The sequence below is a fragment of the Brassica napus genome, chromosome C2, assembly GCF_020379485.1.
Source record: "Brassica napus cultivar Da-Ae chromosome C2, Da-Ae, whole genome shotgun sequence".
NCBI lineage: Eukaryota > Viridiplantae > Streptophyta > Magnoliopsida > Brassicales > Brassicaceae > Brassica > Brassica napus.
This window is the reverse complement of record NC_063445.1, coordinates 29673772-29697243: the sequence shown is the minus strand read 5'-3', so window position 1 is coordinate 29697243 and position 23472 is coordinate 29673772. Positions and strand designations below refer to the sequence as shown.

At 37.8% G+C, this 23472-nt stretch overlaps 2 protein-coding genes and 2 long non-coding RNA genes across 7 annotated transcripts; 2 read left to right on the top strand and 2 right to left on the bottom strand.

The window, feature by feature from the left end:
• Positions 1 to 2133: 2133 nt before the first annotated feature.
• Positions 2134 to 4048, top strand: LOC125581653 (amino acid transporter AVT6E-like). The gene has a single exon (XM_048747473.1). It carries the CDS (start codon positions 2400 to 2402, stop codon positions 3846 to 3848), a length of 1449 nt encoding a protein of 482 aa, XP_048603430.1. The 5' UTR covers positions 2134 to 2399; the 3' UTR covers positions 3849 to 4048.
• A 5983-nt stretch (positions 4049 to 10031) lies between these two features.
• LOC125581652 lies at positions 10032 to 12888 on the bottom strand. Its single transcript, XM_048747472.1, has 9 exons — positions 12586 to 12888; positions 12336 to 12472; positions 12025 to 12212; positions 11643 to 11933; positions 11504 to 11562; positions 11379 to 11415; positions 11228 to 11299; positions 10826 to 11150; positions 10032 to 10449 (listed from the first exon to the last, which is right to left on the bottom strand). Exons 1-9 carry the CDS (start codon positions 12731 to 12733, stop codon positions 10096 to 10098), a joined length of 1611 nt encoding a protein of 536 aa, XP_048603429.1. The 5' UTR covers positions 12734 to 12888; the 3' UTR covers positions 10032 to 10095.
• Positions 12889 to 18582: 5694 nt separating this feature from the next.
• On the bottom strand, positions 18583 to 20675 carry LOC106381389. Of its 4 annotated transcripts, none has more exons than XR_007319302.1 (6): positions 20227 to 20673; positions 20061 to 20140; positions 19546 to 19959; positions 19138 to 19453; positions 19036 to 19065; positions 18583 to 18947 (listed from the first exon to the last, which is right to left on the bottom strand). It is a non-coding gene; the product is annotated as an uncharacterized LOC106381389 (long non-coding RNA). The 4 variants fall into 4 exon arrangements; XR_001276530.3 differs by having other exon boundaries at positions 18583 to 19065; positions 20227 to 20349; positions 20451 to 20673; XR_007319303.1 differs by having other exon boundaries at positions 18583 to 19065; positions 19546 to 19973; positions 20227 to 20675.
• A 1326-nt stretch (positions 20676 to 22001) lies between these two features.
• On the top strand, positions 22002 to 23149 carry LOC125581651. The gene is made up of 3 exons (XR_007319301.1): positions 22002 to 22026; positions 22117 to 22777; positions 22866 to 23149. It is a non-coding gene; the product is annotated as an uncharacterized LOC125581651 (long non-coding RNA).
• The last annotated feature ends 323 nt before the right edge of the window (positions 23150 to 23472 follow it).

Sequence of the window (23472 nt, the reverse complement as noted above, 5' to 3'; positions counted from 1 at the left end):
CTCTGGTGGAGTGAGGAGACCGCGCCGGAGGAGGTTCAGGCCTGGAGGAACCGCCATTGCCCAAGGAGTCCCATCACCGGCGAAATCCAACACAAGATTCGGCATGAAACCCTAAGTCCCTAGATGACTGACACGCGGACTCCAACCGTCCCTCCATAGCCCTCAATAGGAGCATCAGGCGAAGGATTCAACGAGCCACCAGGACCTCGAGCTTCCGTTGAGATCCGACGCGTTATGGATCTATCCGAATCAGAGATGAAGAAATCTGAGCGGGAGTCATATACTACGCCGGAACGAGTTAGATCCGTCTCGTGAGCATAAACAGAAAGGAAAGGGGGTGGGTGGGAGCGCTCCTTAGGTCCGACGATGCTGCCGGAAGAGGAAGAAGCTCCACCCAAAACGATGAATAATAGGAAAAGTTGAGAGAAAATATCTTAGGCGAGTGGATGCCACTCAAAGGCTCTATTAGTAAAAATATTTACATAGTGTATAAATAGTTTATATGCATAGAGAAATTTGCATAATAATTTATTTATCTTTTTTTAATTACAATAATATAAATATTTATAAACACAATTATACATCTATAACTATAACAATATATAGCTATAAATAATATTTAAAAGGTACTATTAAGAAAAATATAACTAAAAACAGAAAATAATTTTTTTTTTAAAATAAAAAAAATATAAAATATAAAATCTAGTAAATAAATAAAAGAAAAAAAATAGAGAGAGAGAGAGCAAGAGTAACGGTTCGAATATGAAATCGTTATTACAGTTTTTGGAGACTAATGCCTTTCAATGTCTTTAACAAATCTTTTTTTTTGGTTATTTCACATGTCATTTGTATTTACTATTGGAAATTAGATTCCATGGTAATTGACACTCCATCATGATTTTTATTTTTCGAATTGCATGATTGAGTGGTATGTATTTTTTTTGTGGAAACGTGATTGATGCTGATAAACTGTTTTAATAATATCTTATAATCGACTGAAAGAAACATATTGAAGTGCATACAAGTCTTCTTTGTGTATTTAGCAAGGCTGCACCAAAGGTTTCACAACATTCTTGTTTGTTTTTACCTCAAGTCATCACAAACGCATTTATCAATTACACTACAAACAGCCTGAAAACGTTTAATTTTGGAGTTATAGTTTTGAAGTATTAAAATTATATGTTTCATAATGTTTAATTGTATCACATTCATTTTGTCTGAAAATTTACTTCTTGATATCGAAGTGTTTCTCAAAAAGGTCTTGAAACTTGGAAATTGTTGATTATCAATAACCACCTAATATGAAAACAAAAAAGATAATGTTTAAATATTGAGTTTTATGTATAGTTAATTTGGTAATGTTTAAAATCTGAAGATGTTGTACATCACACGCCAATAAAAAATTCTATATTATGTATAATGCAGAGAGATACATATTGAATTACCGACTATCGGTAACTAAAATGATGACATCAAATATAAATGTGAATTAGTAATTTGCAAGCTTTGTTAAAAATGAACTATATATACACATTATTTATTGGAAGAATTTAATTAACCAAGAATTATGAAGTGCTTGTAGATAGGTATTATTTTTCTAACCATGAATTGAAATTATGTTTAGTTGAGAACTTAGAGATACTGATTATCAGTATTTGATTGTGTTGTGCATATTAGTGTGAGAAATGATTCCAATCCAAACCCATTACTTCAGTTTTGGTTGTTATCAAGTCACTTTTTATTTCTCTTTTGGAGTAGCATTCACATAAAAGAATACTTCACTTTGAACTGAATTGACTGAAGAAAACACAATATAATAAACTATACTATTAAAACAAAACAATTGTTTGGAAATAACTTTGGATTATGTGTTGTATTTTATTTTATTTGATCTTTGTTTTTTTTATATGGTTTCTGTTAATCTATAATTATATATTTATAACTTTTTATAAAATATTTAAAACAAAAGTAAATTATCCAATATAGTGTACATAATATTTTAGACCAATATGAAAGGATTAAACGCCTAACATAAGCTAAACTTCAATTGCTAATCAGCAACTGTAATAAGATACTTGATTGAAGTACAAAAAAAAAGAAATATTTAATCCTGCATTTGCTTAAAAGAGGACGCCACGTGTGAAGCGAAAGCACCAATAGTAAGATAGAAGTTACCTCTCTCTCTCTCTCTCTCTTTCTTTCTCTTTCCAAATCCCAACTATCTCTCCCTTCAATCTCCGACGAGGCAGGACCAACGACCAATCCCGACATTGTTTGACTCCTTAACCCCCAGATTCATTCAGCAGCTTTGATTTCTTTCATTCTCTCTCTTTCGTCTTCTTGGATCTCGCATTATCTGCAAGTTCATCTCCTTCGAATTCTATATCAGATCTGGGGGAATGGATAGCAGTTACTCTGCCATCTCCAAAAACTCTTACCTCGAGTTACAGAAACAGACTCACAATGCAAAACCCACGTCCAAGTTGCTTCCTTCCGATGACGAAACCTTCGTCCACGATGAAGAAAGCTTCGTCGATGATCTAGACTTCGATGTCTCTAATTACCCCCTCGTCAATGGATCCAAATCGAGTCAAGGTGGATCTGGGATCTACGGCGCCGTTTTCAACCTCACCACATCCATCATCGGCGCCGGGATCATGGCATTGCCCGCGACCATGAAAGTCCTCGGCTTGGTTCTAGGCTTCGTTTTAATCATCCTCATGGGAATTTTATCCGAGATCAGCGTCGAGCTTCTGGTTCGATTCTCAGTTCTCTACAAGTCCAGATCCTACGGCGAGGTAGTCCAATCCGCTTTAGGGAAAACCGCTAGGGTTTTGTCTGAGATTTGCATCATCGTCAACAACGGTGGCGTTCTCGTTGTCTACCTCATCATAATGGGTGACGTCATCTCCGGTTCTCTCCACCACGTCGGTGTTTTGGATCAGTGGTTAGGTAACGGGTTCTGGGACCACCGTAAAGTTTTGATCTTGATTGTTATGGTCGTCTTCTTGGCTCCTCTCTGTGCGTTGAACAAAATCGATTCCTTGAGCGTGACTTCAGCTGCTTCCGTTGCTCTTGCTGTTGTGTTCGTTGTTGTCTGTTTCGCTGTCGCGGCGATTAAGCTTGTAGAAGGAACTATTGATACTCCGAGGATGAGTCCTGATTTTGGTTCCAAGAAGGCGATCTTGGATCTTCTCGTGGTGATTCCGATCATGTCAAACGCTTACGTTTGTCATTTCAATGTGCAGCCGATCTATAACGAGCTTGAAGGTAGATCGCCTCATAAGATGAACAGCGTTGGGAGAATCACTACAGCTATTTGTGTTGTTGTCTATGCTTCAACCGCTGTATCCGGTTATCTTCTCTTTGGTCAGGACACTGAATCAGATATCTTGACCAACTTTGATCAAGATCTAGGCATCCGTTTCAGCTCTGCGGTTAACTACATTGTCAGGATAGGATACATTCTTCATCTAGTCCTCGTCTTCCCCGTGGTCCATTTCTCATTGAGAGAAACCGTCAACACTTTACTGTTTGAAGGATCTCCTCCTCTATCGGAAACCAAGAAGAAATCTTTGGCGCTCACAGCTGTCTTGCTGGCTCTTATATACGTCGGCTCGACCATGATCCCGAATATATGGACTGCATTCAAATTCACTGGGGCAACATCAGCGGTTTCACTTGGTTTCACGTTCCCTGCTTTGATCGCATTGCGGTTAGGGAAACAGAGCAATGCTTTAAGCCTGGTGGAGAGATCTGTGTCGTGGTTGATGCTGATCTTGGCGGTGGTGGTTAGTGTTGTGGGAACCCTTGGCAACATTTACAGTCTCAGAAGCAAATCAGATTGATAGATTACACCAATCAGAGATTCAGTTTTATGACTGCTACATGCACCTTTAGAGGATCTTGATCAATGGCTTCTCTGTTCAGGCTAAGCCTAAAGATTCCCCGGTTTGTGAATTGGTTTAATCATTACCCGTCGCTTCTATGTATACAGACCAGATTCTTGTAATATTATTATTATTATTTATATACGCAATTTTGCTGACTTTATTGATAAATATATCTCTTTCAGAATAAAATGAGTCTTGAGAGGTTCAAAATATAATGTTTAACCTGTGTTGTTGAGTTATATATGTACCCATATATATAAACGGAATTGTGGAAGCACCGTAGCCTAGTTAAGGTTTAAAGACTTTTACATCTAGGTCTAGGGTTCGAACCCCAGACTATGCAGTTAGGCGATAATATTGTCGGTTGTCAATGTTGGGTTCCTCCTAGATGGAGAGGACCAATTGGGGTGAACTTAAGAAATAACTAATGTTCCCCTTTGGCACTTGACACAATAATAGAGTTTAGAAAGAGAGACAAAAGAGAGAAAGAAGAGAGAAGGAGGAGAAAACTCGCAGGCTATTTCAAGACTGGTTTTGGAGGATCAAACGGAACTTGATCGGACTGATATTTTGTGGGAAGCTTCTTCAGTCAGTGGGTTAGAGATTCACCGAAGGGATTTGAATTTCAACGGTTGGATCTTCTGTTGTCGGAGTTTTAGTGAAGCTGGTCGTCACAGTTCTTCAGCGGAACAGTCTTGGGTGTTTGGTAAATCCGACGGTGAGATCTTCTCTTCTTGAGCTGAAATTTGGCGGAGGTATTGTTGACTTGTTTATCTTGGATTTGTACGGTTGGATTAGTCTCTGGATGCCGTAATCCTTGTGACCTGAGGTCGTTTGGTTGCTGCCGGTTTTGAAGCTTTGTGTTGCTCTCTTGTTGTTGTTGTTTGTGTTGGAGATAGCTATTTGAAGCTAGTGTCTCTGTTCTGTTCAGGCTGTTGAACAGGGAGGACGTGGTTGTACTCACAAACATTTATATAGTGGATTGTTGAGTGGACTACGGTCCCGTGGTTTTTCCTTCTCACATCGAGGAGGTTTTCCACGTAAAAATTGTGTGTCTCATTTACGTTTTTCTGCATATTACATCCCGCCATCGTCGAAGTATTTTCTTCACAGGTTCACACAAGGTCAGGGGAACACGACCATTAGTATTTCCGCTGCGCCGTGTGACTTTCCCCAACAGAGTGGTATCAGAGCTTCTGGTTTTAGAGCTTTGGTTTTGATAACTTTGGGTTGTTATTTGCTTGTGTGAAAGATGGAAAATATGAGCAGGATGATAAGCTTGAATGGTGCTAACTATCATCTATGGAAGGGCAAGATGGAGGATTTGCTCTTTGTTAAAGAATTCCATGTTCCAGTCTTCGAGGAGCAGAAACCTGAGAAGAAGACGGATGAAGAGTGGAAGCTGCAGCATCGCCAAGTGTGTGGGTTGATAAGGCAGTGGGTAGATGATAATGTGTTGCATCATATTGAGACTGAGACGGATGCTCGTTCTTTGTGGAAGAAGCTGGAGCAGTTATATGCTAGGAAGACCGGAAACAACAAGATGTACATGATCAAGAAGTTGATTGAGCTGAGGTATCAGGAGGGGACTCCGATGACAGATCACTTGAATGCGTTTCAGGGATTGCTCAACAAGTTGTCTGATATGGGCATCAAGTTTGATGATGAGATTCACGGTCTGTGGCTTCTCGGTACTTTACCGGACTCTTGGGAGGTTTTCAGGATGTCTCTTTGTAACTCCGCGTCGGAAGGTGTTATTTCGATGGATTCAGTGAAGAACAGTGTTCTTAATGAGGAAGCAAGAAGGCAGTCGAATGCTAGCAGTTCGCGTTCAGATGTCTTTGTTACTGAGTCAAGGGGGAGAAGTACAAGTAGAGATCCCAAGAGAGACAAGAACAGGAGCAGGAGCAAGTCTAATAGATTTGCTAATATGGAGTGCTACTTCTGTCATAAGAAAGGGCACATGAAGAAGGATTGCTGGAAGTTGAAAAACAAGCAGCAAGGAAATCAAGAAGAAAAGGTGGATCGGGTGACTCTCACCGAAGATCAGTTTCTCATTCTTCTTGAGGGTGATGCCATTAATGTCGCATGCCAGGACACCAGTTGGGTGATTGACAGTGGAGCTACTACTCATGCTACATCACAGCGGGATTTGTTTTCTACCTATACTACGGGTAATTATGGTTCTGTGAAGATGGGGAATGATGCGATGGCTCAGGTTGCTGGCATTGGTGATGTTTGCTTGGAGACTAGTCTTGGTACTAGGCTGATGCTTAAGGATGTTAAGCATGTTCCTGATATTAGGATGAATCTGATATCGACGGGAAGACTTGATGATGAGGGTTATTTCAGTTTGCACGGTGGTGGTAAATGGAAGCTCTCTCGCGGTTCTTTGATTGTGGCTCGAGGTGAGAAGTCTTCATCTTTCTATTGGATGCAGGCTAAGGTCTCCAAAGATGTTGTTAATGCGGTGGAGAATGATAATGCCATGGAGTTATGGCATAAGAGACTCGGTCACATGAGTGAGAAGGGAATGAATGTGTTGTCTAAGAATGAGGTGATTCCAGGAATCTCTGGTTTGCACCTACAGAAGTGTTCGCATTGCTTTGCGGGAAAACAACACAGGGTATCTTTCAAGTCTTCCGCACCTTCTAGGAAACCCGAGGTACTGGATTTGGTACACTCAGATGTGTGTGGTCCAATGAAGACAAGATCTCTTGGTGGCGCATCATATTATGTGACTTTTATTGATGATCATTCAAGGAAGTCGTGGGTATTTCCTATGAGGACGAAGGATCAGGTGCTGGGATATTTCAAGCACTTTGTGGCATTGGTTGAGAGACAAACGGGGAAGAAGCTGAAGTGTATCCGCAGTGATAATGGTGGAGAGTATCTTGGACCATTTGATGCTTATTGCAAAGAGCATGGAATAAGGCATCAGTTCACGCCACCTCATACTCCACAGTTGAATGGGTTGGCTGAAAGGATGAATCGGACGATTGTCGAGAGGATGAGATGTTTGATCTCACAGTCAGGCTTATCGATGACTTTTGGGCAGAAGCTTTGAACACGGTGGTTCATGTGCTGAATTTGTCACCAAGTGCTCCATTGGATGGTGATGTTCCAGAGAGGGTTTGGACTGGTAAGGATGTTTCTTACAGTCACTTGAGGGTCTTTGGGTGTAAGGCATTTGTTCATATTCCCAAGGTTGATAGATCGAAGCTTGAGATGAAGTCGCGGCAGTGTGTGTTCATCGGTTATGGTCATGATGAGTTCGGGTACAGATTTTATGATCCCGTTGAGAGGAAGCTCGTAAGGAGCAGAGATGTTGTGTTTATGGAAGATCAAACGATTAAGGACATTGACAAGTCCAAAAAGCCAACTCAGATTTTTGAGGGTTTGATCGATACAGAGGCTACTCCTTCTACATCGGTTCACGGTGAGGTTGAGGTTGAGGTTCAGGATAATGCACCCAGTGCAGATGCTCCCGCACATGAAGATGGTAGTGGTGATCATGGTGACGATCATGGTGAGACACCAGCTGCTGAGAACCAACCTACTATTGTTAGAAGATCCGAGAGAGGTCTTAAACCGTCGACAAGGTATGATCCTAGTGAGTATGTATTACTTACTGATGGGGGAGAGCCTGAAAGCTATGATGAAGCTTTGGAGGATGAACACAAGGATAAGTGGTTTGGAGCCATGGATGAGGAGATGGATTCTTTTGAGGAGAACCATACTTTTGAGTTGGTGGAATTGCCTAAGGGCAAGAAGGCTCTGCTTAATAAGTGGGTGTACAGAATTAAGCATGAGGATGACAATTTGCCACCTCGACACAAGGCTAGATTGGTTGTGAAAGGCTACAGCCAAAAGAAGGGAATTGATTATGATGAAATCTTTTCTCCTGTTGTGAAGATGTCATCCATTCGGGTTGTACTTGGATTGGCAGCGAGCCTTGATCTAGAGGTTGAGCAAATGGACGTGAAGACTGCTTTCCTTCATGGTAATTTGGAGGAAGAGATCTACATGGAACAACCGGAAGGCTATGTGCAAAAGGGCAAAGAAAATTTGGTTTGCCGCTTGAAGAAAAGCCTTTATGGATTGAAGCAAGCACCAAGGCAGTGGTACATGAAGTTCAAGTCTGTTATGGGGGAGCATGGTTATGCAGAGACTGATTCAGACCATTGTGTATTTGTGAAGGTGTTCGGTGAGGATGATTTTATCATCTTGTTGCTGTATGTCGATGATATGTTGATTGTGGGCAGGAACATGGACAGAATTAAGGAGTTGAAAGAGCAGCTCAGTGAGTCCTTTGCCATGAAAGATATGGGTCCAGCGAAACAGATTCTTGGTATGAGAATTATTCGGGATAGAGGTGAGAAGCTGATTCACTTATCTCAGGAGAAGTACATTGAAAAAGTACTTAAGCGGTTTCACATGGACAAGTCTAAAGTGTTGAGTACTCCTCTTGCTCCACACTTAAGACTGAGCAGTCAACAAAGTCCGAAGACATATGCGGAGAAGGAAGATATGGCGAAGGTTCCGTATGCTTCTGCAGTGGGTAGTTTGATGTATGCCATGGTCTGTACAAGACCGGATTTAGCCTACGCCGTTGGAGTTGTCAGCAGGTTTCTCTCCAATCCGGGAAGAGAACATTGGAATGCTGTGAAGTGGATTTTGAGATATCTCAGAGGGACTTCTAATTTGAAGATTACATTTGGAGGTAAGAAGTCATTGCTTGTCAGTTACACTGATTCTGACATGTCGGGAGATGCTGATTCTAGCAAATCTACTTCGGGTTACTTGGTAACATTTGCGGGTGGAGCTGTGGCATGGCAGTCAAGGTTGCAAAAGTGTGTTGCACTATCTACCACTGAGGCAGAGTTCATTGCTGCAGTTGAAGCTTGTAAAGAGCTGTTGTGGATGAAGAACTTCTGTGAAGAGATCGGTTTCAAGCAAGAAAAATATGTGTTGCTTTGTGATAGTCAAAGCGCTATTTGTCTCGGGAAGAATTCTACATTTCATTCGAAGTCAAAACACATTCAGAGGAGGTATCATTGGATACGTGATGTGGTTGCTTCTAAGGAAGTGGAACTTGAGAAAGTTCATACGGATGATAATGGAGCTGATATGATGACGAAGTCATTACCGAGGGGGAAGCTTGAGGTATGCCGAGAGATAGCCGGAATGGCTGTCTCTTCCATCTAGTCGGAGGGGGAGTTTGTTGGGTCCCTCCTAGATGGAGAGGACCAATTGGGGTGAACTTAAGAAATAACTAATGTTCCCCTTTGGCACTTGACACAATAATAGAGTTTAGAGAGAGAGACAAAAGAGAGAAAGAAGAGAGAAGGAGGAGAAAACTCGCAGGCTATTTCAAGACTGGTTTTGGAGGATCAAACGGAAATTGATCGGACTGATATTTTGTGGGAAGCTTCTTCAGTCAGTGGGTTAGAGATTCACCGAAGGGATTTGAATTTCAACGGTTGGATCTTCTGTTGTCGGAGTTTTAGTGAAGCTGGTCGTCACAGTTCTTCAGCGGGACAGTCTTGGGTGTTTGGTAAATCCGACGGTGAGATCTTCTCTTCTTGAGCTGAAATTTGGCGGAGGTATTGTTGACTTGTTTATCTTGGATTTGTACGGTTGGATTAGTTTCTGGATGCCGGAATCCTTGTGACCTGAGGTCGTTTGGTTGCTGCCGGTTTTGAAGCTTTGTGTTGCTCTCTTGTTGTTGTTGTTTGTGTTGGAGATAGCTCTTTGAAGCTAGTGTCTCTGTTCTGTTCAGGCTGTTGAACAGGGAGGACGTGGTTGTACTCACAAACATTTATATAGTGGATTGTTGAGTGGACTACGGTCCCGTGGTTTTTCCTTCTCACATCGAGGAGGTTTTCCACGTAAAAATTGTGTGTCTCATTTACGTTTTTCTGCATATTACATCCCGCCATCGTCGAAGTATTTTCTTCACAGGTTCACACAAGGTCAGGGGAACACGACCATTAGTATTTCCGCTGCGCCGTGTGACTTTCACCAACAGTCGAATCGTCTATGTAATCTTTCTCATAAATATAATGTCATAATAATAAACCAGTGTTAAAAAAAACTTTTTTTAGTTTTTTTTATGGAAGCATATCATTAAAGGTTCCAACAAAAATTACGAAATTAGATAACATAATACTCGGACAATGAATGGGCTTGTTTGCAATAATCAAAACCTATTCATCTGGACCGTCTTCTTACTATGAGAACGGTGACGTCTTTCTCTGACGAAAATCATCCAAAAGATGAGTGAGAACATGACTGCACCAGAGAGTGACGCCAGTCCTGCGTAGATCCATTGGCTGGTGATGCTGAGTCCAGGGCAGTTCTTGGTGGTTATGTCTCTGAATGTGTCTCGGACGAATGTGCAATCAGCAATACTAGCCAAGAACGGACCGTAATGGTCCAACGTGAATCCTACGTTGATAGCACCCATCATCTGGTCGTATGAAGCTTGAGTTAACCTACCCTGTGTTATGCAGATCCCTTCTGCGTTCACTTGGCACACAAACCCTTTGTAGATCTATTTACCCATTAAAAAAAACCACACAGAAACGTATTAACATTATTTTAATACAGTTAATCTTCTTCTAATAATATTATTTTACTCTTGTGATTCTAGTATTAATACTCCATCCGTTTCAATATACTTGATGTTTTAGAAAAATTTTGTTGTTTCATAGTATACGATGTTTGCACAAATTTATATAATTTTAACTTTATCAAAAACTGTATAATCAATTTAATTTTTATTATTTCTATTTATAATTAAATAAATTACTTTTAAACTGTAACTCAATGATACTTTTGATAAAATATAGTTTTTCTTAATATATATCCGTTGGAGTAAAACATGAGTATGGAAGGGAGGGAGTATGACATATAAATATCATACGTACCTGAGAAGCATTAGCGAGGAGAATTTCGTTAGGAGCACAAGGACGTGGATTGTGATGTTCGTCGAGAGGGTTACAGAGAAGAGGAACGAGCGGACCAGACTGGTTATGGTAAAAAGGGTTATTATGTGGGAAGTGATCAAAGTTACTGACATTGACTGTGTACGCATTAGTCATGTCAACGGCCGTAGAGGTCATCGTCTTGGTTATATCCAATGTATCTCCAATGGTTTTAGCGTCTAAACATGGAAGCAGCTGGCTCAACGCCGACTCTGCTGCTGGATCATGCACCCATTGGTCCATAGCCGTACAAGTGTCCGCAACCACACTGATTTTAAGTAATAACATCATTAGTATGATAAAAACAATAAAACTTGGTATATTGAATTAGATCAGTGTCATTACTTGTGGAAGACAAGGAAGACTGCGCTGAGGAGGATCGTTGCTGTGACGAGAATCCAACCCACAATTACTAAGCTGCATGCAGATTATACATTAATGTTAACCATTTAATTTGGATATGAAATACAATATAAAAGTCTAAGCGGTAACTCACAGGTAGACAAGAACTCGCAGTCCACAGAAGGAAAACACTGTTGAAAATTACAAATATGTTAAAACAAATAAAATAATCAAACTTGTAACGCAAGGTATCAGAAATGTTCTAGGTTTTGAACTTACAGAGTCCGAGGAATGCGACTGCGAGCATAACGCCAGCGATCACATTCAACACTAATCTCCTGAAAAACATTAGAAAAAAAGAAATCGAATTAAATAATCAAAGAGAGGCTTACAAGTTATCTGTCTAACTCATGCTTACACTGGGTTCAGTGCTCCAGTGAGATAACGGATGGTCTGGTTAGCGACACGATCAGGATAGGTGATGTTAGACATCTTGATCATGTTGTTGAAATGATCAATGTTACCTCTAAACTGTGGAGGAAACAGGTTATGTCCATCGAGCTGAATGTCTTTAGCAGACTGAATAGAGTCCCATAAGCTCGTTAGTTTAGTCAAGACACCAGTTGCTTGACTCACAATGTACATAAACGTCTTCTCCACGCTACCGTAGAACTCTTTTTGCCCAGTGTACAACATCGCAGACCCAATCCTGAAGAAATCATCGTTAAGAAGGTAGAGAATTATAACAATAATTAAATAATGTGATTTTGATATATATTGTCAAGGAAAAAGACGGTTACACGGCGGCGATGGTGAAGAGGAGGAGGAAGACGAGAGAGAGAGTGTAGCAGACGCGAGAGTAACCGTAGCTCCGGCGACCGCAACCGCAACAACAGCAACAAAGGCATGAGCAGATGAGGAAGAGTCCAAGCAATACGAACCACACGATTGATATTACTATGAATGGAACAGCAGAAAATCCAACGGACTGAAAAAACAATATTATATCAATCACAAGAAATACGATTTTAGTATTTTACACATAAATATATATGTGACACATCGGTTACGTTTTGGGAATATAGGTCAAATAATTAAAGGAGGGACTCACGGCGATGTAATGAGAATTGGTAACGTTCCAACCATCGGTATAAATATTGAAATGGTTAAGAGGATCAGGCCGCCGTGTCCTCTCCGCCGCTAACACCAATGTCCCATTTGCTCCTTCCAGAACTTGCCTCCTCAATCCTTCAAATGAAAAAAAAAACAGAAAACTATATAAATTTTCATAGTCGTTGTCATCAAATATGTGTATACATAAGAAGATGGGGTTTTTATGCGATTATTATAACGTGAAGAACCTTGAAATGAGGTTGAAGATGGATGATGATGACAAGAAGATGAAACTCCATGACATAAAGAAACCAAACTGGACGTGACCAGAATCGCAACGCCGATAAGAAGGAGACGCCGGCGACCATGAAACGACGTCATTTCTCTGTCAAGCATTATACTCTCTCTCTCTCTCTTGGTTGATTGTTTGGTTACGTTTCTAATTTCTGAATCTATAAAAAGGGTTTTTATCTAATTATGCATTAATGAGAATCTTTTATTTTTCCCCAGGAAATCGAGGATAAGGAAGATGAAACGATGGGAGCTTCTAAATATTTTGTTATACCTTATTTAGTAATTTATGTTTTCAGAATTTTGTACATCCTTTGTCATTTTAACTAGCTATGTTAATTACTTTTTAAGCTTTTATTGGCTGAAATGTAATATACTATGTGAAATCAACAATAAAAAAATGTAAACTCTTTTGTTACCTTATTTAAGAATTTAGAGCATGTCAAACTCGTAACATTATTTTAGTGTCAAAATCACACTATTTTAGTATAATTTTAACACTAAAAAAAATTATTCTCCAATCACAACACCAAATTTTACACTAAAAGCTAATTTATAATATATCTATATATATAAAGTTAATTTTTTTCTTTCTTATGACAAGTGGCAGGGATTTGATGACATATTGACATGTGTCCCCATATATTTTTTGTTTTTACATTTTAGGTTCTTCTTCTTTTACACTATTGTAATTTAACTTAATACTTTTTAATTGTACGCTATAATCTTTCTCACACTATTATATGAAGTTTTATAATTTATTTTATTGGTCAGTAAAATTGAAGATGAATAAAGGAAAAAAAATATAAATATATTTTAAATATTTTATTTATTCACAACTAAAAATAAAATACACTTTTATTATTTTATTATTTTTTATTATTTTCTATTATTTTTATTATAAATTTATTTGATTATTAAAAATTATAAAATAACTAAGCTAAAAAAAATTAGAATACGACACATAATCTAAACCTAAATCTCCGCATCACAAAGAAAAATAAAAAGTATTATAGTAACGCTAACTCAATAAAGGTCTTGAACGCGATCAAGCACCAATCCAATAAACCAAAAAAAAAAGATCAGAGGAAGAATAATCAACGAAAGACCAAAATCACCACGAAGTAGGAAAACACTTACCTAAAGCACAACCACCAGCTAGGAGATAAGAAGCACACCACAAACAAAACAACCACATACAAAGCGCCCATGCCAATGAAGAACCACAAAGCTCTGAATAGAAGAGACCAAAGCTCCAAAACACTAACTTCACACACCTATACCAAGAGAAGCAGGAGAAGAAGAAAAATAACCTAAGGGAGGGAGAATCGAAGCCAACCACAGAGAAACTAAAGCTCAAGTTTGAGACGAGAAATAATATTCCAAGCGCACAAAACATACACAAAGGAAAACACTATCCATACCTGGAGTGGCAAACATGGTGAAATGGAAAGTCACCAGAGACGCAACCAGCGATGAAAAGTGTAACGAGATGAGAGAACAAATAAAGAAAAAAGAGACTACACAAAATCAACAAAATGGAACACAAATGAACACGATCAAACAGCTACCCAAAAAACAAAAAAAACGGATCAGAGGAAGAATAATCACTGGAAGACCAAAGTTACCACGAAGCCGGAAAACACATGTCTAAAGCACAATCACCAGCTAAGAGGTAAGAAGCACCTCACAAACAAAACAACCACATACAAGACGCCATGCCAATGAAGAACCACAAAGCTCTGAATAGAAGAGACAAAATCTCCAAGAGACTAACTTCATACATCTATACCAAAGGAAGCATGAGAAGAAGAAAAACAACCTAAAGGAGGGAGAATGGAAGCCAACCACAGAGAAACCAAAGCTCAAGTTTGAGACAAAAAATAATCTTTCAAGCCCACAAAACATACACGAAGGAAAACACTACCCAAACCTGGAGTGGAAAACATGGTGAAATGGAGAGCCACCAGAGACGCCACCAGAGACGCAACCAGCGATGAAAAGTGCAACAAGATGAGAGAACAAAGAGAGAGAAAATGAGACTACACAAAATCAGCAAACTGTGGAGTCATCTTCGAGTTATGAAGAGAACATAAAATTCAGATCACCAAAATCCAGATCTTGAAAACCAAGACGAGCAGAGACTATCAACGGCTAGCCAACTACGAGGAAGACAACATAAAAGACAACTAAAGTCTGACCTAACCCAATGAGATGTAGTTCCTGCCAAATCTAAAGAAGAAGAGGACATATATTGACCAGAACAGCGTACAACATCATGAGAAACAACCTCACAACTGGGAACTCATAAACCTGATCTACAACAAATATCAGATAATCTCACAAGAGAAGAAGAAGAGGAAAAACAAAATAAACGAAGGTGAGTCTTTTTCCGATGATGGTAAGAAACACACACACCGGAAATGTAAACAAAATACATAGATGGAGACGGCTCAAGTCAAAATATGCTGAGAAGGAAAAAAACATCTTAGGAGAATAATGTTCGACTTTGTTAAAAAAAAGAATAATGTTGAAAATATGAAAATATGAAATACAATTTTGACGTTGAAACCGTTAATGTTAGAATTAACAAATGCTTAAATGCAAAGTTATTGAAATTTAATATGCTTTACACCTGAAGCTCAATTCACCACTAACAAATACTACTATACACACAACACCAGATTATTGAAAAAACAAACACATTATATATTAACCTATAACCTAATACTACATAACACAATAAAATACTAAATCATGCTCTTCACAAATAAATAGTGACCACATAATTACATCATCCAAAAACATCATACTTAACAACAATAAAATAATATTCCGCGCGAAGCGCGGACACCCCCAGTATTATATGTATTCATGTTTTTATTTTTTATTTATTTAATTATCTATTTTATTAATAAAATAAGTAAATGGTGCGTTAGTGGGGTGAATATTGTTTTAGTGTGGTGAATAGTATGAATTTGGTGTGAACTAAAATAGGTTAGAGATGACCTTATGTTTTCAGAATTTTGTACATCCTTTGTCATTTTTGCTAGCTATATTAATTACTATTTAAGCTCTCATTTGGCTGAATGTGAAATCTACAATGAAAAAATGTAAACTCTTTTGTTACCTTGTTTAGGAATTTATGTTTTCAGAAATTTGTACTTCTTTTTTTTTTTCCATTTGTAAACTCATTTTAGCTAGCTCTATTAATTACCCTTTAAGCTCATCGGCTGAAATGTAATATTTTAGGTGAAATCAACAATGAAAAATGTAAACTCTTTTGTTAACTTATTTAGGAATTTATGTTTTCAGAATTTGTGCATCCTTTGTTATTCTTAAACTAGTTTAGCAAACTATATTAATTACTGTTTAAGCTCTCATTGGCTGAAATGTAATATCTTATGTGAAATCACAATGAAAAAATTGTAAATTCCACGCGGCTTCTCTTCCCCGGTGTACATTAATTGTGTATACTAAAAAATATTTGTAATTAGTTGTGTTTCGCGCGGATTGTTTTCCGTTTATGCTATTCACATGTATGATTTGTTTTTCTTATTGTGTGTTTTACTTCAAATGCATTTAATGTATTTGATATTAGAGTAGATGAGACAATATTATACTATTGTGATGCGACTATGGGCGGCTTAGGTAGGAAGGCAGGGGGTGCGACCTCCGCAAGGCTCGGAATTCGAAGTTTCAATTTTTTGGGGTAAAATAAACACTATTTTTTATATACAAAATAGGTATTAGTTAATTTTTAACTAAATTTCGTTTTATATATTTTAAATAATAGTTTAAGAAAACATCTCATATAAAATGTTAAATAATTATATTAGACATATTTTTTATAAAAAAATTATTAAAAAAAATTCTCTTTATAAATACTATTTTTTCTTCCCCAAGGGCTTCCATAATTCTTGATCGGCCCCGGATGCAATCGTTGCATGTAAATTTTAGAAAAAAATCATAGTGGACATGTGTTTCATTTATAGTTGATATATTGCGTTTACTAAGGTATTATATAAATGTGCAGTTTATGAAATATACATGTTTGAGTAAGAGGAGATAGGAAATTAGACAACATAGAGGAGTGAATTTTTTTAATTATTTGTGGCCAAAATAAACTCGGGGAATAATTGTTATTGGTAGATATGTATGTTGTGCTCAAATTTTGACTGACCCCATCTTTTAAAATTTACGTATACAAAAAGAAATCTAGTAAAAGAAACTTTACATATTCTCTTTGAAGGTTCCCATCCTCGCCCCTAACCCTTTTTGGATAGTGATTCGCTTCACTTCCTTTAACCCATTGATACGTGAGAGTTAACACTTGATCTCATAAACCAATATAAAATTGATTTCATTTGCTTTACCTCACACCGTCAATCGTCAATATTCCTTAGGTTTAACTTGCGATGGTTACAAATTCTTGCTTTTCTCAAATGAAAATCAGACCATCGATCTACTTCCCAAAACTATTTTCACATGATCAGAATCGAACATTTAACTCATACCTTGTAGATCTACCAGTGCTAACAGATTTGAAGATTAATAGCAGACCCCAATTATATATAGGAGAATTCATAGTGATGTAATGGTTGATAGGCTAGTTATATGTATATTCTCATACACATATGGTAAATCGTAAACTTAACTAATTGATACAACAAAGAGTAATGCAACCTAATTACATAATACATAGCCAAGGCAAAACATTTCCTGATGCTCACTCTTTTACATAGTAGTGTTGTTGACTCCCACGATCTCTCACTTGATGTTTCCCGTGAAATTCTTTAGAAAACACTTGCTGCTACTGTAATATAAATAGAAAGAAGAGTGATGGGTGATGGGAACTGCAAACTTAATATACATATGCACTGAAGAAAATATTTGGTCGTAGAAAGAAGATAAACCAGAGTTTCCAAGTGATGAATAACTCCTCACGCTTCACGAAACCATCATCTATTAACTTCTTCAATACACTACGTATTCAGTTAATGGATTCATAGTGTAAGGAGAACGTGATATACAGAGGCACAAAACTTCATCCACACATAATTAATAGTGCATGGTCTCTCTCAAATTCTTTGATATTAGAAATGTTTACCTCTTTCTCGTGACCGTATATCGAAGCACAACCAATGTGTTTGTACCCAATCTAAAATCGAAAAGAGAGTGTATGTAAGTGCAAATCAAATACAAAAGGCACAAGACAGAAACCAAAGGGTTGTCGTGTAAAGTTATACCTTCTTCTTTCAGCTCTGGGCTTCTTCCCATTTCACGACAGATCATATGGTAACCTCAAACCAAGTCCAGACGCCACTCCGATCAGTGCTCTTCCCAAGAACATGTGCAATTATTACTCCGATTTTATTCAAGCGTTCAGGTTGATCACTGGAGACGACAACGGTCTTGTTTCCATGAGAGATCTAGTGGCTGCTTAGTATGCTTAGTCCTAAACCGCGGAGTCAGGAAGAGGTGACTCATTTGGCACCCAAAAGATCTATAGAGTGATCAATATATATAATTGGTGAGGGAGAGCCGAAGAGTAGAGTCGACACCTGAAAGTTCAGTGTTCTTGTTAGCCAACAACATCATCTGGTCGTCATTGTGAAACCTGAATACTTCCATTGGTATGACGTTTATGCTCTGTGCCAACTATTGTTATTTTGTTTGGTCTGTGAAACGAATTTGCATGGGGCATCAGCAAATCTAAAGCTTGGGTTGATCCTGCTTGCATCAAAGGAACAAATGGATATGTTCATCGGCTCTCTCACAACTTTTGTATATGTACTCCAAGAGATAGCTTGAAAACGAAGTTAAAAGGCATTGGATAGCACGTAGTGGACGTCGTTGATTGAATGACATTATTGAATATGTTTCTGAAACGCAAAGATGGGGAGTGGAAGCGTAACGATAGAGGCTTTGGATAAAAGAAACAGACTGTGAGCTTGAACGGGGCAAACTCTGCGATTAGGTTAGAGAAAATGGGCCAAACAATAAAATTGGACCCAAAAGCAATTTGAAAAAAAAAAATCCTCCAACAAATGATATAATGACACTTATCATGAAAAGCTCTATGGAAAGACAAAAATGTACTTTATAGTACTAGCAGTGGAGCGCTTGCGCGGGGTCACGGACGGAGTTGTTTTTTTTATATGTGTGCAGGTGATGCCGTATTTGTGAAGTGTTTAGGAGTCTCAAGCACAAACCTCCTCATAGATGTTCCGCATGAGGTGGCTGATTTTTTTTTTGACATCTTGTCAAATTTTCTTTCAACAGTTTCACATCTTGACATATGACATAAATTTCTCCTCTGCTCATAGAACCAAGAAGAGATTAGAGATCTATTTGAAACGAATATCCGCATGAAAAGAATGGGACTACTGTAAGGAATCAACGACCTGACCACGATCCATAAGAAACTCTCAAAGCTGCAAAAGGAAATAAGTATGAGAATGAGAGGAAACTTTATAAGTGGAGCTTATTACAACAGTGACTTTTACCTTGGAGTTTTGCTCTGCTTCTTTCTTGCTGAAGAAGCTTTGATTCTTGGACTACTTTCTCCATTATGACCTCTTCCTAAGCAAGTGAATTAAGTGCAGAGTCGACTTTTGCTTTATTTTCTTGCTCAGTAGCCTTTTTCATCTGCAATGATGCCTCTAGTCTTATCTCAAGAGTTTCATGCATCTACAAAGGACATGCCTCATCAAGGACATGAAGCGATTTGTTTTGTTCTTCTGATAAGTTGAGCAATCGGTTTTCAAGCTCTTTTGCTTCAGTTGCCAAAATTGACTTATCTCCATATACTTCTCCAGCATGCTGCAAATAGCAAGTTAGTTTTCATAACAAAAATTTTTTTTAGCCCGTACTGTAATTATCACTTATCAGCACAGGTAATATAATAAACTTACCATGTCATTTGCTTCCTTGGCATGTTTCAGCATCTTCTTGAACTCGTCAACCTTTTTCAAGAGTATCCAAACCTCCCCTAACAGTTTCTAACACTGACATCTCCACATCCTTCTCTTCAAGTTCAACTTCTTTCATTAGATTCATAACCGAGTCCATCACAGCGATCAAGGTTTTCTACATCTTTGCACAATGAAAAAAAAGAATCATGTCCACTATCTCTACATATTACATTGTTCTGTGTGCAGTTTTGTATCAAGATCTTTCTTCACTGATTTTCTGTTTCCATGTCAGCCTCCCGTTTTCTTTCTTTCTCTCAATGCTTTAACCTCTGCATCAAAGCTTCTGACCCTTCATTCATTTCTCTGTTTCCAGAACATAGCAAAGTTCTTTTGCATCATATGGTTGAATTAGGCCTGCGAAGAGAAACCTTAAGGAAAGAATTTGTAACTCGGTCTATCTATGCAATCTATGGATCAGATTTAGTTTTTTTTTTTGCAAAAACCAGGCACTTTACCTGTATACAACTTTGGATCGACCTAACATCGCATTGCCTCGATAAACATGTTTCAGAGATGTTTCTTGACCACTATTTCCCTGATACCAATAATATGATATAATACAATAAAGTTTCATTTCTCTAATCATTAAACATACCAAGTAAACTTAAGAGATGATTTTACCTGGCCAATCCTATGATTGGATGAATCTTCAAACCGATGGACTTTCACAATCGAACCAGCAAGCAATGAGGGACGGTAGTGATTGGCAAGACCAGCCGGGATGAATCTGTAGATCACGGAATCCTGCAGATTCATACAGAAGAGACATATGAGGAAAGAGTTAGACAATCGATTATATGACAGAAGCAATAGATCAGTGGTGATAGAAGAAAGATCTCGTTAACTTTTCATCTAGGAAGAGGAGCATGATCCCCATAAATTCACAATTTTTTTTTATGTTACGGGAGTCCCAGAAGCGGAGAAGGCGACCAACAACAAACTGAATAGTGCGACCAAGGCTGGCGGAGAGAGTCAACGTTGAGTGGGGGACAGCGGCTTGAGAAAATGGAGCACCAGAGACAGACATTTTGGAGAGTCGTTATCATTTGTGACGGCCTTGACTATATTTGAAATGAAGGGTTTCAGTTTTAACATGATGTTTTATATCCCATTAATTTGAGAAACATTACAACTTCTTTTTATAGCCACATGTCATCACTAGCATGATTCTTAAAATTATTAGAGAAATATGTTAGTCCATCTAACTATATAATAAACTTTTTATTAAACTAACCATAAATTCATTATTAATGTCATTTATTATTTCCTTAAATAAAGATTACGGAATTGCCTAAAGTGGCTAAAGTATTTATGACAATTAATGATTTTGAATAATAAAGATCTGATAAAAAATAGGGTATCTTCTATCAAATTTGTTTAATTTTAAACTATTAAAATAAATTTAAAAAATCACAATAACCGTATTATAAAAATTTATATTTTTCTGTATATGTTATATTTTGAATTTTTAAAAATGACTATAAATTAGTAAAACTGTTAAAAGTCTTACATTCAAATTTTTCGATCCATGGTTTAAATTTTTTTTTATACAAAATACAAATGATTACAAAATCATCTAAACTATACTAAAAAGAGAATAACTAGAGCAGAGAGAGTGTCCACGTCAGTAAATTAAATCAGTCAATCATGTGTCTCTATTTTGCCACGTCATTCGCTCATCTCCCCAGCACAGAATTGCCTCGACCTCTCCGTTTCGTCTTCCTCCAAAGTGACAGAAGCAAACAGCCGTTGCATCACTTCTGATTCTCCTTCGCCTCTACATCTAAGTCTCATAAAGTTCATGTATTTATCGTAACCCAAACGACATGAATCTTTTCCCCTCCCATCCCATCTTCTCGACACTTATATATCTCCCTTCTTCCTCGCTTCTCATTTTCACCCTATTAACGCAAACGAAATTTTCAGAGAAAAACGATGACCGAATGAAGAAATCAACCGGCTCTGATCTAAAATGATATCGCTCATGTCCAGAGATACTCGTAGCTACTACAGTTTCAGTCAATCAATTTCTGGGAAGCGAGGAACACAACGAAAGATAGCTTCCTAATTGGTCTGGAGCTTCTTTTATAGATGATCATGTGTGAAATCATGTTCTAACCCGATAATTTTGTCCATTTTGTAATATTAGTTTCTTTCAATTTTTGTGAAGCTGCTTCATGTTCTTTCTCGATTCATTCTTCAATCAAAAGATGGGTCAATGTGTGTTTCTTTCTCTTCTTCTAATTGTCAATTAGGTTTGCCCACAGCTATTGGAGTACTTTAGATATGTATGATCGAGACTTTTGCTTTTCAATGATTGTGGTGAGTCTGGTGGCCGAGCCGCGCAGTTGCTATGCTCACCAACAAGTTATAATCATCAACACTCATTTGCTCTTTCCTCATGATTCAACATTGTCTATGGTAAGATATTGCAGCATGTACAATGTTTCACTCTTATTTACTATCACTGCTGATGATTTGCATCTTTCTGAACAAGACCGTTTTTGACAGGTTTATAAGATTCTCCAGTAGAACGATGAAAACATTTCCAAGTTTGATGCTTTTGTTCTGTTTGTATCGTAAAAGCTGTTTCTTTCTTTCACATGATGGCTTATTTACTTAAAAGTTATTTGTTTGTGTAGCTAATGAGGGCTCCTTGATGGTGTTATAGTCTACTGAAATCTCAGTTGATTATATTAGTTGCTTTGAAGATTGCAGGATGCCTTCATGAAACCGGTAAGATTAAAATCAGTAATCTTATTAAAGCCTTGAAGCGATAGATTCGGTTTTATCTGAACAGAGAGAACACTGCCTATTTACCAAATAATTTTGCTTCATATGGTTCCTTAGCCTTGACGTCTACATTTCAAATGCATTCACATTTGTGATTTTGAACAAGTTCTTCTGTGGTTCAATTAGTAGACTGAACGAGGAGATTAAAGGCTTTGTGAAATCTGAGTCAGTCAATGCATTTCTCTGCTTTATTTACCTTTAAACTTCACCAAAAACTCTAATTTAAGGAACCTTTTCCTATCTACAGAGATACTATGTCAGAGATCCAACCAGATTCAGACAAGGCCAGCCATAGTTTGGTTCTTGGCTCATGCTTGGAGGCAGCGCAGAGAGGAACAACGAAAATAATTCTTTAACTGGACACTAGACAACATTCAAGGTATTTTCTCTGTATTAACCTCCAAAATGAAACTAACTCACCTCTGAAACTTTATCACTTACCGCCAGCCTCTTCTTACTTCTTTCAGATTTTTTTCGACAAAGAGGAATGTGTAGAGTAAGTGAGCGAATCTTAAATATGCTGAAGAGATTTTCAATGCAACCATCGTGAAGGATGTTGTGGTTTACAATGCAATGGTTGAGGTTGTAAGCCGATCAATTGAAACTATATTTTGTGTGGTGAATAAGAGAATAAAAGGAAATATTTACAAAACTGATGATTAATAAACATTTTGTATTATTCAGTTCAAATACAGCGAGCTCGAATATATATGGTTCTGTGAAACCAACAAGTTATTAAAATGTTTGATGATTTGTATGTTTGTGTTTCTGTTTTGTTGGTGCGTTTGTAGAGGTTCCTTTGTCGGTAACTAAGTGAACACAAAGTCACCCTTCAAGAACTTATCCATGGATATTGAACTCATTCATTGAAAATTGGTATCAGTAGAATATGGCAAGAATACATGATTCCATACTCCAAGCAACGTGTCTGATAATAGAAACACCGTCGACATCCACAATCTGAAATCAATCGTTGAATGCATAAGCATCCTCAGTCCGTGAACAAGTCACTCCTTTTTTTATAATCCCAGAAAAACATGAGATTTTGTTTTGAGTTCTCAGTTTACAGTAACA

Coding starts and splice junctions, on each gene's coding strand:
- LOC125581652 (XM_048747472.1), bottom strand. CDS start 12,733: ATGCTTGACAGAGAAATGACGTCGTTTCATGGTCGCCGGCGTCTCCTT. Junction 11,416..11,503: donor AGTCGCATTCCTCGGACTCT/GTAAGTTCAAAA, acceptor AATTTTCAACAG/TGTTTTCCTTCTGTGGACTG. Junction 10,450..10,825: donor TCCTCGCTAATGCTTCTCAG/GTACGTATGATA, acceptor ATGGGTAAATAG/ATCTACAAAGGGTTTGTGTG.
- LOC125581653 (XM_048747473.1), top strand. CDS start 2,400: ATGGATAGCAGTTACTCTGCCATCTCCAAAAACTCTTACCTCGAGTTA.